This window comes from Doryrhamphus excisus, chromosome 7 (genome assembly GCF_030265055.1).
Source record: "Doryrhamphus excisus isolate RoL2022-K1 chromosome 7, RoL_Dexc_1.0, whole genome shotgun sequence".
NCBI classification, from domain to species: Eukaryota; Metazoa; Chordata; class Actinopteri; order Syngnathiformes; family Syngnathidae; genus Doryrhamphus; species Doryrhamphus excisus.
Window position 1 is genome coordinate 15,816,797 of NC_080472.1, and position 15,333 is coordinate 15,832,129.

The 15,333-nt window shown below is 43.7% G+C and overlaps 1 protein-coding gene across 5 annotated transcripts in view; it reads left to right on the forward strand.

Annotated features, from left to right (window-relative positions):
* Positions 1-14,527, forward strand: part of celsr1a (cadherin EGF LAG seven-pass G-type receptor 1a) — a 53,839-nt gene extending 39,312 nt beyond the window's left edge. For 2 of the 5 annotated variants that reach the window (XM_058077088.1, XM_058077090.1), the window contains 27 exons: positions 47-213; positions 278-463; positions 541-654; positions 1,152-1,326; positions 1,408-1,549; positions 2,090-2,210; positions 3,104-3,287; positions 3,747-3,848; positions 4,151-4,245; positions 4,318-4,527; positions 4,603-4,786; positions 5,309-5,452; positions 5,517-5,700; positions 5,772-5,939; positions 6,022-6,148; positions 6,259-6,459; positions 7,501-7,675; positions 7,768-7,880; positions 8,433-8,512; positions 8,628-8,754; positions 8,835-8,960; positions 9,034-9,164; positions 10,618-10,718; positions 10,791-10,934; positions 11,576-11,851; positions 11,932-12,316; positions 13,615-14,527. In XM_058077088.1, coding sequence (XP_057933071.1) covers positions 47-213; positions 278-463; positions 541-654; positions 1,152-1,326; positions 1,408-1,549; positions 2,090-2,210; positions 3,104-3,287; positions 3,747-3,848; positions 4,151-4,245; positions 4,318-4,527; positions 4,603-4,786; positions 5,309-5,452; positions 5,517-5,700; positions 5,772-5,939; positions 6,022-6,148; positions 6,259-6,459; positions 7,501-7,675; positions 7,768-7,880; positions 8,433-8,512; positions 8,628-8,754; positions 8,835-8,960; positions 9,034-9,164; positions 10,618-10,718; positions 10,791-10,934; positions 11,576-11,851; positions 11,932-12,316; positions 13,615-13,642 — 4,190 coding nt within the window. In that variant the 3' untranslated portion in view covers positions 13,643-14,527. Of the gene's footprint in view, positions 1-46; positions 214-277; positions 464-540; positions 655-1,151; positions 1,327-1,407; positions 1,550-2,089; positions 2,211-3,103; positions 3,288-3,746; positions 3,849-4,150; positions 4,246-4,317; positions 4,528-4,602; positions 4,787-5,308; positions 5,453-5,516; positions 5,701-5,771; positions 5,940-6,021; positions 6,149-6,258; positions 6,460-7,500; positions 7,676-7,767; positions 7,881-8,432; positions 8,513-8,627; positions 8,755-8,834; positions 8,961-9,033; positions 9,165-10,617; positions 10,719-10,790; positions 10,935-11,575; positions 11,852-11,931; positions 12,317-13,581 lie in introns of all 5 variants that reach the window. The other 3 variants (XM_058077091.1, XM_058077092.1, XM_058077089.1) reach the window with 2 other exon arrangements.
* Positions 14,528-15,333: the final 806 nt, after the last annotated feature.

Below are 15,333 nucleotides of genomic sequence, written 5' to 3' on the forward strand. Positions count from 1 at the left end.
ATCTACATCTACAAACATTATCAACTCTTCCCTTTTTCTTATTCAGTGATGCCGTCACCTCAGTTCTTTGATGGCAAGGCTCTTATTTCCTGGAGCGAGCCAGACGTCACCATTGCAATTCCCTGGTACATGGGTCTCATGTTCCGGACTCGGCAGCCTGCTGGCACCTTGATGCAAGCCAACGCTGGCCCCTCCTCTACCATAAATCTCATGGTGAGCGACGCATCAACGTCAGCATAAAGTGCACTTCATGATGACCATATTTGTCTTTGTTTAGGTCAGCGAGCAACAAGTTCGTATGGAGGTGTTGCTACGGCAACAAATGGTGGCGTCATTGACCTTTCCGCAAGTTCGGGTCAACGACGGGGAGTGGCACCACCTGCTGGTAGAGCTGAGAAGCGTAAAAGACGGTAAAGCCATCAAATACATGGCTGCCGTGTCCCTGGACTACGGCATGTACCAGGTACTTGGATTGGATCGGTTTTCTTTCTCACGTGTCAAATTTTACACAATTTATTACATTCATACGTTTCCAAGCAGACGTCCATGGTGATCGGGAACGACCTCCCAGGGTTGAAACTTCAAACTCTTCATGTTGGAGGTTTGCCTGGAGAGAGCAATCATGTCAGGAAAGGATTTGTTGGCTGCATACAGGTAAGTCATGGTTTTTCATTCTCGCCCAACAGGATACAGTTTTATTAAGAGCTGATATCTAGTAACTTCCATGGTTTTCTAGTTCTTAAATCAATACCTATAGCATTGTACCCCCGAAAGATTTAACTCGTATGAGCCATTTTTGTTTTCATCCTCATATCCGTCCAATTGAAGGTACCTTTAGTTGTGCCAGGCATTAGAATAAACAAGAAACTGAAGAAAGAAAGGAGGACCACCTGAAACTGCATTTATTAGTATCACTAATGGTCACCGTCCGGTGCCTTAATTTACCTTTGCATGCCCCTTAAAATGTTGCTACACATTCATGGTACACTTGCTGTGCTGTTGCTTACCATAAAATTGATTGTGTTGCGCAATAAATTAAGGTTTCATTTTATATTTCATGTAACACACCGTTTTCCATGGTACATATACAATAGCATGCTCAGTGAGATACCGTCTATCCTCTTGACCTTCCTTTTTCTCCAACATTTCAGGGTGTCCGCATGGGTGAGACGTCCACCAACGTGGCCAACGTCAACATGGCCCGCGGTCTGAAGATCCGTGTGGAGGACGGCTGTGACCTGGCCGACCCTTGCGACTCAAACATCTGCCCCGAGAACAGCCACTGCAGCGACGACTGGAGTACTCACACTTGTGTCTGCGATCCCGGTACGAACCCTGACACTGTCCAGGATCCTTATTAACTTTCTTGACAAGTTATAGACACTTTCGTCCCCTTTCGTCTTGAAGGTTATTTCGGTAAAGAGTGCGTGGATGCTTGTCAGCTCAACCCGTGTGAGCACGTTTCCACGTGCGCTCGCAAGCCAAGCTCCTCCCACGGATACACATGTGAATGTGGTCACAGCTACTATGGCCAGTACTGTGAAAACAAGTAAGTCCTTCCTTTAAAAGCCTTAAGATCTGACATTTCTTCCCACAGAGATGAAACACACTAATCTTTATTTTTGTTATGCTGCCAACCTCTTTCAACTTTATGATTCAATAATCTGTGCTTTGGTTTGTGCTCGAAGAATTCATACTTTTTTTCAGCCTCTAAGAACATGTTCATATTAGACAAGCCTGTGTACTGACCTCCATGACACGTATCACTTCCTGTCTGAGGCAGGATGTGGTACTCCCTCCCTTCACGCCTGGCTGACCCTCCATAGGTGTTTAGTCTCTGTTGCCCGCATACCCTCAGATCCTCATCAGTGTAAAACTGCAGTTAACATCTGTCTTTACCAGAAAATGTTTATTTAAATTTACATGGGTGGTTCACTGGTAGAAAAGCTTGGAGGAAGTTTACTGGAGATTTCAGTGTCAGGCAGGCAGGAGATAAACCTAATATTTTCTTTTAGTGGTGATAACAACCGTTGTAGCAGAATTGTAATGGAAGAAAAATACGAGTCCATGTAAATGTGTGTGATGCCAGGATGGAGAAGCCATGTCCTCAGGGTTGGTGGGGCAGCCCCATGTGCGGACCCTGTGGCTGCGATACAAGCAGGGGCTTTCACAGCGACTGCAACAAGACCACCGGGGAGTGTCGCTGCAAGGTATGATCACATTTTAAAAACAACGCTAAGTCAACCAATGCTAACAAGATGTGTCTGCAATACTATGACTAGATTCCTATATTTTCCCCTATCCCCTATATTTTGAAAGAAGTCTAGTGCGTGTGAGTGACAAAAGAAAAAGAAGAAAAGCTCTGACTTGCATGGGCAGAAATTGGTGCCACCTGTTTTTATAGGAATGGAGTACAATAATACACATTATTACTTGAAGGTAACAAGCACTGAATATAATTTTGAACAGTAACATTAGCATTGATGCTAGTGCTAACTGCCAAGCTGGTCCATCAACATTGGAGACGTGAACCAATGTTTCCATGGCAACAGATGAGGTTGTCCTCTCAGTACAAGCTGAAAAAAAATTGAAGTAGTCAAGCAATTCCATATTCTTGCTTTAAAGCAAGGGGGGTCCAAAGTGCAGCCCAGGGGCCATTTGCGTACCGCAGCTGCTTTTTTAATGGCCCTTGGCAAATTCAGAAATTACAATATTACAGGCAAAAATGGAAGAAAAGAGCAGTAATTTTATTAGAAGTGTCAAAATATTGGGAGAATAAAGTTGTAGTATGTAGTATTCTCAATTAATTTTAGAAGCATACAGTTTAAATATTAAAGAAAAATTAATGTTTTTTTTAAGTTGTAATATCATGAGAAACAAAACAAAACGTAAAGATGCAACTTTTGGAAAATTAGGTTACGCGAAAGTTATATTACGAGAATTAAATCTAAATATTTTGGGATAAAGTCATAATATTATGAGAAAAAAGATACCGGGAAAATAGTTAAAATATTTGTTTAAAAAACAATTTTAAATACAACAATTGGAAAACATTTCCAAAAATAGGTACTAGCGACTCAATAATCTTTGCTGATTCCTGCAGGAGAACCACTACCGCCCTGAAGGAGGCGACACTTGCTACCCATGTGAGTGCTTCTATGTCGGTTCCCAGTCTCGGACCTGTGACCCTGTCACCGGGCAGTGCCCCTGCAAAGGCGGAGTCATCGGCCGCCAATGCAACCGCTGCGATAACCCCTTTGCTGAGGTCACTACCACTGGATGTGAAGGTATGTCGTTTCATCCCAGATGGAATTATGCATAGATGGGAAACTCTTAGGGAGGAAATGGTAAACAGTTGCTGTATTATTCCTCGGTTCACAAAGTGGACCCCGGCTTGAATCGGCCGTGTCAAAAAGAGACAAATGGTGTCGCTCACATCTGCTGGTGCTGCAGTTGAGTTCACTTTCTGCCTTTGTCGCCAATCAGTCAAGCAGAAGAGGCAAGTCGGCCTATTTCACGAACTTGGCAGCGGGAGAGCACGCAGACAATACAGTAGCACTGAATAGAAGACAGAAGAAGAATGTCAATGTGCTCAGCATTTGACCTAATAGGAACGTGTTCAGACTTTGAATCCATGGTAGATCCATAGGTCACTTTGAGAAATGTTGTGGTCATGTCATATCCACAGTGGGACACCAAACACCAGAGAATGAAAGTACACTAAACTTGTCCTCTTTGCTCCACAGTGGTGTATGAAGGCTGTCCTAAAGCGTTTGATGCGGGTATTTGGTGGCCGAAGACCAAGTTTGGACGTCCGGCTGCCATGAACTGTCCCAAAGGATCTATTGGTAAGCCAGATAGAACATAATGTGAGTAGACTGTATGTAGTGTACCAGTAGTGTTTTCTCATCAGCCAATCAAGTCTCTGCCTCCCTGGTGAGTGCAGAGGTGAAAACAAAACGTCTGGATGCATCACGGTCACCATGGCAACCTTTTTGTTGTCGCTACAGATTCATTTGGGAATTGTCCCAGAGTTCCCTGAACTTCCAGCCTTTATTGTTCTGTACACTTTTCATGCAGCTGCTGTTTCTTCATGGTGATAGTCGGCATTAGTATAGAGCAGGACTGAATATAGTGGTTCTGTGTTCAGGTACTGCCATTCGCCACTGTAGCGACGAGAAAGGCTGGTTGTCGCCTGAGCTTTTCAACTGCACCACCGCCTCCTTTGCTCAACTGAATAAACTGGTAATGACTGCAAAAATCTAGCAAACAACGTCTATCTCCAGCTATGTTATAAAAGAAAGTCTCCCATTCCAGAATGAAGAACTACGCCATAACAGCTCAAGGATGGACAATGAGCGCTCCAAGAACATAGTGCGTTTGCTCCACGGCGCCACCAACGGCACCAAAGGTTACTACGGCAACGACGTGAGGACAGCCACCCAGCTGCTGAACCACGTGTTGCATTATGAAAGCCGCCGGGCGGGATTTGACCTCACCGCTGCAAAGGATGCAGAATTCAATGAAGTAACAGAGAAAAAGACATCAATCCATCTTGGAGTAATAAACACTCCAACACCTAATTTTTTAAAATCTGTCTAGAATTTGGTTCGAGCTGGAAGCGCCATACTGAACCCAGACACTAAAGCACACTGGGAGCAAATCCAGAAAACAGACGGGGGCACGGCTCACCTGCTTCGGAATTTTGAGGAATATGCCAACACTTTGGCAAGGAACGTCAGGAAAACCTACTTGAAACCCTTCACCATTGTTACGGACAACATGAGTAAGTCGGTTAGCCCACAAGCGTTGCAGCAACAGAACCAATGTTGTAATAGCTGTAAAGAGGGAACATGAATAGCGCTGATGAGTTCAATGTAAACAACAATACAGCAGGTGTGTCACGTAAGAGTTTCATGCCAACAGCTGAGTAGCAACATTTTAAAGCGCATGCAGAGGTAGATAAAGCTGGTTTAATCGTATTTGATTGAGCGCTAATTAGAGAGTGATTATTTGCTTTTGCCGACCACACAACCAGCAACCATAATACTTGCAACATTTTAAAGTACATGCAGAGGTAAATAAAGCTCCTGGGGACTAACCACTCATGATACCTCAAGTGCAGCTACTCCCATCTTGGGAATTTCATAAAAAACACATCAGGAGGTTGCCTACAGCCACAATTTATTTGACCCAGCAAGATGAACAGGTTAATGGTTATTTGAATAAAAAGCTTATTTTCCAACTGGTCTAAATATTTTGATCAGGAGTTTATGTAACAACATTTCTCTCTCCTTGCCTCCGCCAGTATTATCCGTAGACTACCTTGATGTGTCGGATCCTCAGAAGACCACGTTCCCCCGTTTCCAGGACATCCAAGAGAAATATCCCGAAGAGCTCGGGTCCTCAGTCCACTTCCCTCAATTCAACACGCAGCCTCGGCGACACAGAGGTAAGAACATCACCCAGAACTCTCCATTCATCTGCTTCACCTTTTCTCTCTTTGTCTGACCCAGTGGAGACCACTCCAGTTCCTGCCTCTCAGACGGACACCCCACTGGTGGAGAAACATACAGAGTCTGACAGGAGCCGCCGCCACCTTGAACCAGTTGCTCATCTGCCAGTTGCCGTGGTGATAGTATATAAATCTCTAGGGAAGCTGCTTCCGGAGAGATATGACCCAGACCGCAGAAGTTTAAGGTAGCTTTTTAGCTTTTTTCAATAAAATTAAAGAAAAGCAATTCCCACATGTGTTGTCTTCCCATTTCTAGAGTCCCTAACCGTCCGGTGATCAACACAGCCATCGTGAGCGCCACGGTACACAGTGAGGGTCCACCCCTTCCTTTGGTTCTGGACCCGCCCATCACATTGGAGTACTCACTGTTGGAAACAGAGGAGAGGACAAAACCTGTTTGCGTCTTCTGGAATCACTCCATTGCGTGAGTTGGACATCAAAACCACCCCAGATGTATGTCATGGTCTGCATATTGCATCACTATACGTATATGTGGGTTTGTTTAGGATCGGAGGGACCGGCGGGTGGTCCTCAAAAGGGTGCGAAGTGCTCAAGAGGAACACCAGTCACATCAGCTGTCAGTGTAACCACATGACCAGCTTTGCCGTGCTCATGGACATGTCCAAACGAGAGGTAATGCATATTACATTTCAGCCTTCTTTTTCCTTTCCTTTCCTTTTCCTTTCCTTTCAGCCATCTAATGACCTGCTCTCACCCTGACCTCTCTTCTTCCTTCCTAACAGCACGGTGATGTTCTGCCGCTGAAGATCGTCACCTACACCACAGTGTCGGTCTCCCTCTTCCTGCTGCTGCTCACCTTGGTGCTGTTATGTCTCCTGCGGCGCCTCAGCTCCAACCTGCACGTCATCCACAGGAACCTGGTGGCCGCGCTGTTCTTCTCCGAACTCGTCTTCCTGCTCGGCATCAATCAGACTGAAAATCCGGTTAGTTATTTTTATGCATTTGTTTTATTTTATACAACAATATATACAGTGGAAGAGTGGTTAGCGCGCAGGCCTCACAGCTAGGAAACTCGAGTTCAGTTCTCCCTGGGCATGCGTGGGTTTTCTCCGGGTACTCCGGTTTCCTCCCACATTCCAAAAAACATGCTAGGTTAATTGGCGACTCCGTATTGTCCATAAGTATGAATGTGAGTGTGAATGGTTGTTTGTCTATATGTGCCCTGTGATTGGCTGGCCACCAGTCCAGGGTGTACCCGGCCTTTCTCTCGGTCGAAGACAACTGGGATAGGCTCCTGCACCTCCGCGACCCTTGTGAGGATAAGCGGTAGAAAATGAATGAATGGATATATACAGTACATAATTATTCAAGAATTATTTTGAAATTTAATTTTACTTTGTGCAGCAGTCGTTTCTACTACAGTTCCCATTTTATCTCATCACTAGTGTTAGTACAGGATCCAAAAAATATCTTTGGGAGTAATTCTTCTGAACATTTACAGTCTTTCTGTGGGATCATAAGATGTGGAAAGACTTTGAAGTCACACACTCACACACTTGCACAACACACACACCCATGTTTGGAGACATGCTGCGACTGGTACCTGTCTCGAGACAGGCCTTATAGCGGGAGGCCCTGGGGCCACTTTTCTAATTTCATTTGATAAATCTCTCCCATGAGTCGTTTTTTTTTAAGGTGGGACATCTAGCATGTCATTAGAGCAGGATTTAAATGTGCTTTAGTCCACCATATTGGATGTAATACATATTTGTACCTCATAATGGGTCATTGTGATACCCAGCACTTGAGAGTCCTTTCATACAGAATAGTTATATTTTGCCCACTGTTGGTTTAGGGTGTTTGACAACATAAAAATTTGAGCGTGTGTTTGCATGTGTGGCCCATATGCAGTATGATTTATAAAGCTGTCAAGTGGTTACCCCTGCTCTCTGACCTACAGACTCTTCCTTCACAAAGTGCATTCCTCGTTGAAACTCTTCTAATGACTCCTTTCTTCTTTGCAGTTTGTATGCACAATAATAGCCATCCTCCTGCATTACTTCTACATGTGCACCTTCGCTTGGATGTTTGTGGAGGGGTTGCACATCTACCGCATGCTGACAGAGATGCGCAACATCAACCACGGTCACATGAGGTTCTACTACGCCATGGGCTGGGGAATCCCGGCTATAATCACTGGTAAAAAGAAATACATGAAGTTCACTATCAGCAGCTACACTTTATCTGGTTTAAGGTCTTAATTATGCACTTCTGTTTGCTTGTTTCTTCAGGTTTGGCTGTTGGCCTTGACCCTCAGGGTTATGGGAACCCCGATTTCTGTTGGCTGTCCGTCCAAGACAACCTCATTTGGAGCTTTGCCGGACCTATATTTGTTGTTGTCCTGGTACGTTTTACTCCAGATGACAAAACATCAACTGTATTGATGGTTCTTATTCAATGTAAATAGCATATACAGTATTACTGCTCTAATAATAGCAGAGGTGTTCATTTACAGTACATTGATTGTAAGCAGAGATTGGAGAGAGGCAGACCGCAATTTAAAAAAAAAAGGTCTTTTAAAATGATTTGTAGTGCATGAGAAAGTGGAAAAGGAAAGTTGGGTTTCTTTGACCACTGTTGTTATTTATTAACAAGTACATTGCACAATACAGCAGCAACAGAACCAATGTTAGCGGTAAGGAGCAAACCACTGACACGTTTATTATAAACCACATTACGGCACACATGATTTTCATAGTACTAGTAGTACATAGTACTACCAGCGACTGCGATTCTGTGTAGGTATTAACAACTCCATCAGGATGTTGCCCACAGCCACAGTTGTTAAGCAATGTTTTTAGACCCGGTGCTAGTTAGTTTTGTTTTTGTTAACGACGCACCCTGAAGCATCAATTGGAGTATTCACTGTACTTAACCACTTATCAATTTTCCACAGGTCAACATTGTGATCTTCATCCTGGCCGCAAAGGCTTCCTGTGGTCGCAGGCAGAAAGCGGTTGAGAAATCAGGCGCTATGTAAGTCTCAATGACAATAATACACCTCTACAGAATTAGTAACATGTACAGTATATTACTCTTATCCGTATTTATAATTTATAATAATCCTTATTTATGTGGTATGCTTTCTTAGCCGGGCTCTTCGCTTGGCCTTCCTCCTACTGCTGCTCATCAGCGCCACCTGGCTGCTAGGACTGATGGCGGTCAACAGCGACGTGCTCACCTTCCACTACCTGTTTGCCGGCTTCAGCTGTCTGCAGGTAATTCAGCGTTTATACAGTCCCGCCCTCCATTGCAGTCCATCAGCTCACTGACTGTAAACACGCTGCTTCTTTCCTAGGGTGTCTTCATCTTCTTCTTCCACATCGTCTTCAACAAAGACGTGAGGAAACATCTTAAGAACGTCTTCACAGGAAAGAAGAACCTATCTGAGGAGACGGCCGCCGCACGGGCAGCTTTGCTCACGGTAAGGGACCCACACTCTTATGCTTATGTGTGCTTATCATGCCTGTTTTTTAAGCTGACCACCATTATTGCAGCGCTCTGTCAACTGTAATAACATGGAGGACAGCCACCTGTACCGCTCAGCCATCGGGGAGTCCACCATCTCCCTGGAGAGCACGCTCAGGTCAGCAAAGAGCCGCAGCAGTTACCTGGCTTATACACTCAGGTACAGCACGCTCACTGACAGCATGGCTGCTTTTACTATTGTCTGTGCATGCGCGTTATCTTAACTAACACACACAAACAGCCACACACTCTCTTCTTGGCTCGTTCCTTCCTTTAAAGGCATTTAAGGCTTCTCCACTATTTCAGAATTGTGCAATAATTCTGTTTGCATTGCTTTTGGCAGCGCATGGCACATATAAGACATATGACAATCTATGCTTCCAACTTTCCAGACGTTTGAAGTTGGAAGAATGTAAAGAGTCCTGACCTAACCCCCATTATTTTCACCTCCTCATAGTTTATTGAGTCAAGACTTGTGCTCATACTCAGCAGGTTCATACATACCTTGTGTTATTTTACAGAAGCGTTCAACAGTTAAAGGATTAGAGCCTTACCCATAAATCTGTCATTTGGGTAATATGAGCTGACCATGGGGGTCAATGAGTGGTGGAAAAAAAAAAGATGTGGCGTGCTGCCTGGAACCAGAGGCAAGATTGGGAATGGGATTTACAACTGACACACGCTCTGTCTGTTGCCATCTTTCTGAGACAAGCCTTTGGGTCAGAATCCTCCAGCCTTGGAATGAGCAGCTTCGGGTCAAGAAACGACATAACCGTGGTGTCGTATTTCCAAAGGGATTATTAAAAATATATGTTCTGCAGGTTTGCTTTGGAAATTGGCTGCAATGCAGAAAAAATATGCTGAGATGGCAAATCTTTCAACAAATTGAAGCTTTTTGTGTGAAATTCATGCAGGCTGAGCAGTTTGTGCCTTACCACCATTACAACAATGCAATGTTCATAAGTGACCTACTTATGTTTTCCATTACATTTTCTCATACCATAATTAAAGTTAAACAGTGAGCCCTTCCTCAAGTAAAACCCCTCCCTGTTTGTGGTTCTGGTCAGCTATCAAATCTAGTATGTATAGGGGGGTCGGGGGCCAGGTGGGTTGACTGGCGGGGTTGGTGGTGTGCTTCAGCAATGTCCTGGGGTTTTGCTGGGGTGTCCGATGTTCCCACTCTTCTTTTGTTGTTTGTCTTATGTAAGATTCTGTGATTATATGTGTGGAAAAAAAAAAATAAATAAATAACTTATTGAATTGGTAACTGCTATGGCGTGGAGAAGGGGTAGGATTTAATAAGCTTTGCTTCTTCCTGCTCCTTTTCAGACATGTGTAGTAATGAGGTGTTGTGTGTATGCATGTATGTGTATGTGTATATGTGTATATATATATGTATGTAGATATGTGTGTATGTATATGTGTATGTATATGTATATACGTATATATATATATATATATAAATAGATATTGTAAGTGTATATGTGAGAAAGAATAATGTAACATAGTATGCATGTCTGAAATAAATTAAGAAAGAAAAAAAAGAAAAGTATGTCCTAACCAGCAGTAATCATACCTTGTCATTTATTCTCCGCCTTTCTTCCTGTGAACAGGGAAGAGTCAGGCCAGAAGCCCAGTGTCTCATCAGGAAAGGTGAAAGGACACACTGATCTTGACGGGCCTCTCTTCCACAGAAGTGCCTCCAAGGGAGATGGTGAGTTCCTTCCTTTTTTTGTCAGTCTGAAGTGCAGCAGTTGATCTCACTTTACATCCTTCCTTGTGTCAGACTCTGACTCAGACAGTGAACTGTCAATGGACGAGAACAGCTCCTCCTACGCCTCGTCTCACTCTTCGGATAGCGAGGACGACGACATTGACGTTAAGCCCAAATGGAATAACGAGAGGCAGCCTGTTCACAGTACGCCTAAAGGTAAAGATACGGCAATGCTAACATACGTGGGAGTAGCCCGTTACTTTCTGATCTCATCTGTTTCTTCCTGCTCTGATTTGTGCAAGTTTGAACATGTCAGGTTCTTTCACGTAACTTTGTGAGGCATGTTCGAAATGTAACTCAAAAGTAATGCGCTGATAATTCATGGTCAGTTACAGTAATACGGTTTTTGTACCCCCAGTTTTTGTATGATTCAGTTTTTGCACCACTTACGTTTTCATACAGTATTCCACGTAACAAACTTATCCATTTGTCCTGTGCTGTACTGTTCAGCGAAATCGAGTGCCCAAACGTAGCATTGCTGACTCATTGTTGACGTATGTTTCATTGTCTGTCTGATAAGTAACCCACCATGGGGCCAAAGAAAGTTTTGAGTTCCAGCAATTTGTCTGCTCCTTCCATTAGTCATTCATAATAATTTAGCATGTAATTAATTGGATTTACATTTCCCAATTACATCATGGTCATGGAATTCCCCATAGACCATGCAAAATGCCCCCTAGAGACTGTGAGCATCATAGCGGTTAATCACAACACAATCTAATGTACTGTAACTATTAGTCAGTGCTATCCATTCGTGTGAATGTGATTAACACAATGATCAATTAATTTCCTTCCAGTGGCCTCGGTGTCTAATCACATGAAGCCGTACTGGCCAACGGATGCCACGACAGCCAGCGATAGCGAGGACCCTGGTGGTGTGGAGAGGCTGAGGGTGGAAACGAAGGTAAATGTGGAGCTGCACGCTGAAAATAAGCTGAACCACAATGGAGAAAGAGATAAGGAGGAACCTCAGGATGGAGTCAAGCAGACAGCTAGCAATGCAAAGGACACAAGTACAATAATAACACCAGCTGGTCAAACCAACAGCAACCACCAACCAGAGCAGAGAAAAGGTGAGGGATAAGAAATATATATGTATCTTTATATATCTAGCTGGGATTCAAAGATAAAAGGACATTTCTGTTCATCTCAGGTATCTTGAAGAACAAGATCAGCTACCCGCCCCCGCTGACCGATAAGAACATGAAGAACCGTCTACGGGAGAAGCTGAGCGACTACAACTCCCCCACCATCACCTCCCCACCGCCCAACAATAACATGGCTTCCCCCCAGCCTCCGACTTCCGTCAACATCATGGCGCCTTCGTCCCGACGACCCTCGTTGGCCTCCACTGACGGAGGCGGAGGTCGTCCACAAGGCAACCACGACAACGGTTCCCTCATCAAACCTCCCGTCGCGCCGAGACCGCAGATTCCCATTGAGGCGTTTCAGGCGGGAATGTACCGTGACACCAACGGCGGGGTGGCGATGCACTTGAAGTCGGGGACGGTCAACGGCGGCAATGGATCTGACTCCGAGTGAGTAATGTCTTTCGAATCTCTTGAATTACCTTATTGACCCAAATATAAGACGACCGCTCTTTTTCAAGACCCTTTTTTGTGCGTTTTTTTGTGCTTTTTGCGGCTGATATTTGATTTGTTATAAAACTAGTACACAGTAAAACTAGTAAACAGTACAAATATAAGACGAGTCCTCATTTTCAAGACTCAAATTTTAAATGTTTTATTTATTTTTGTACATTCAATTTGATTCTAATTCATTTTAGAACATTGTGTCGCAACTATGTGTGAGTGGCAGGAAGAAAAGCTTTGGCAGAATTTTTGGGGTCAAAATGTCGACTTATATGCAGCTCAATACGGCAATTACACTGTGATTTTAATGCAGAGGTGTCCAAACTACGGCCTCGGGGGCATTTGCGGGCCACAGCTCATTTTTTATTGGTCCATGGCACATTCTAAAATTAATTAAAATTAAACCAAAAAAAAAAACTGGAAAAATTGGGAGGAAAGTTGTGATAAAAAGTTCAATTATATGTTTTGTCACCTATAACATAAAGCTAAATTTTGTACATAAACACATATAATGTTTTTGTTTTTAATTTAGCCTTTTTACAAAATAAAAATGGCCCCGGCAACCTTTGACCTTTCCAAAAAGTTTGGACCCCTCTGTTTTAATGTATCACCACATTGTCAACCTATTATGTAAGATACTGGACACTAAATAGTAGAGGTGTTATCAAATGAAACGATACACGAGATGAGACGAGACTTGCATTGCTCCTCACAGCCTACACTCTTCTGCACTCTGGGTGTATGCAACCAACCCCGCCTCCACCCACCGAGACATAGAGAGGGCTCACTACGTTTATGCCATTATTCTATGGAGCAAATGCATCAAGGTGCTGAAGCTAATGCACAGAGTGAACTCCATTCCTGCCTGTTTGGCGGCGGGAGATGAGGCAAATTATCTAGTTGATTTTCATTTATCTTGTGACAATGTTCTTGTGACACCCCTACTAAATGGTCCAAATAAAGGCGAGAAAAGATTTTGATATGTTTATATATCAACATATGTTTACATATCAAAATCTCACTAGCCTTTGCAACACTCTGAGCTAACATGCTGCTAACTCAAATATAAGTAGACGATGACTTCCTGCGCTGCTTGCCTTCAGTTTCACCTTGCATGTTCTTGTCTCCTTTCCATGCTTTGACCCCCTTCTTCCTTGCCGCTCATGCTTCCTGCAACCCCAACCCCACCCCGCCTGTGTCTACATTAACAGTGGCAGTAACGAGACTTCGATCTGACCTGTTAGGGACATTCAGACCAGCCCGCCGTTGTGAGGGGACGCGACAGGATGGGACGGGACGGGACGGGAGGAGCGCCACAGTCGTCTCCACACCTCTCTTGGAGAGCAGTATTAAACAGCAAACAGAAGGACTGCCTTGGAAAAAGAAGGATAAAGGGAACAAACTGGTATGAAACCTGTGCCATAAAAAGGAAATAAAAGGGGGGGTGCAGAGACTCAACACATGAAGACTTCCCCTTGGAATGTATTGCAAAATGACTTCACCGCTACGGTGCACTCTGCATTGTGACTTCCCATGTTGGTGGGCAAAGGTAGGAAACGCTTTGGGACCCAGATGCATCACCACGCATCAACATGTTGGTACATTTGCAGTCCGGTCGGATTTCAAGGACTGGAAAGCACACAAGGAACACACACAAATGGCGCCTTTTGTTTTTCTTTTGTTGAACTGTTTTGATCAAACTTGAACAATCAGGAGAGCACACGTGCCTTCATCTCGGACCGGGGGCCTTCCAAACACATGCATGCATTTTAAATAGAGCGAGAAAGCACTAATGGAAGGACGGAGAGGCATTTTAGCACTAGAAACCTGTGAAGCATTCTTTACCACTTACCAAAGTCATGAAGCTTTTGCCTAGTCACATACTTTATAAACTATACACATGCCGAATTTGGGAACCATCAAGAGTTTACCATCTTGCAGCTACTTTCAGGCAACTTAATGTTTACCGCTCACAAGGTGCCTTTTTGGACCGTACATCCTTTCTACTGTGTTCTACCTGTGTAATCAATGTTGTTAATACGTGCTTTTTTTAATGATCAGACACTGGAAATGTTTTGTAACATAATGTATATTTATTTTTTATGGACTTTTAAAACACTGGAGTAAAATAATTTTGATTTTTGCTGAAAAATTAAAGATGACATTGGATTTTTAAGTCTTTTTGTGGTGTGTTTTTTGTTTATATTCAAAGCTGCAGGGGAAAGAGTGATATAAGTCAGTGATAAGACTGAAGCTATGAGCAGCACGGTGATGTTTACCATACAAGGTCATGTAGCAGTGTCCGCTAAAACCACTCTACATTATTTACATTTTTTACACAGCTCAGTCCACTTATGAGGCCTTGGCACTTAGCTCCGGCATTCCGAGGTAAGCCGTAAGGTATTGACAGCGTGCATTATGGAGCCTCTCACTTTAATGAGAGGAATTTGTCTCTCTAGTTTATGTTGCAGATCGGGAGGAGAATCATGGAGGTGGAGCAGGTCACCACTGTTCAAGGTGTGGTGGATCCTGCGTGTATTGTCTACTGCCAGGTATGTTATTGTGAAGGGGAGTACTGAAAGGTTAGAAGGCAGAGTCAAGTTGCAGGCCTATTTGGGGAGGTTTTGTTGTTACGGCAACCCTCAAGTACTTACGTATGTACACTATTTAATATTGTACTTTATATCGGAACCTAAAATATCAAAGTGCTCTCTGAAACATTATACATTTAAAGCCCTCAGAAGCACTGCCAATATTCTGAATTGCAAGTGCGAAACAAAGTGAGAAGAAGTGATACAAGGCTGCTATCTAGCGGTAGACTGGTAACTCATTAAGGCGTGCTCGGATGGCTGCTGCATTACTTGCTGCCATCTAGCGGCCAAAACAGTGTAGTGCATGAGCATGAGATTATAAACATATGAGGTGCTTTTGGTAGCATACAGTCATTTTCAAGCTAATGAAAA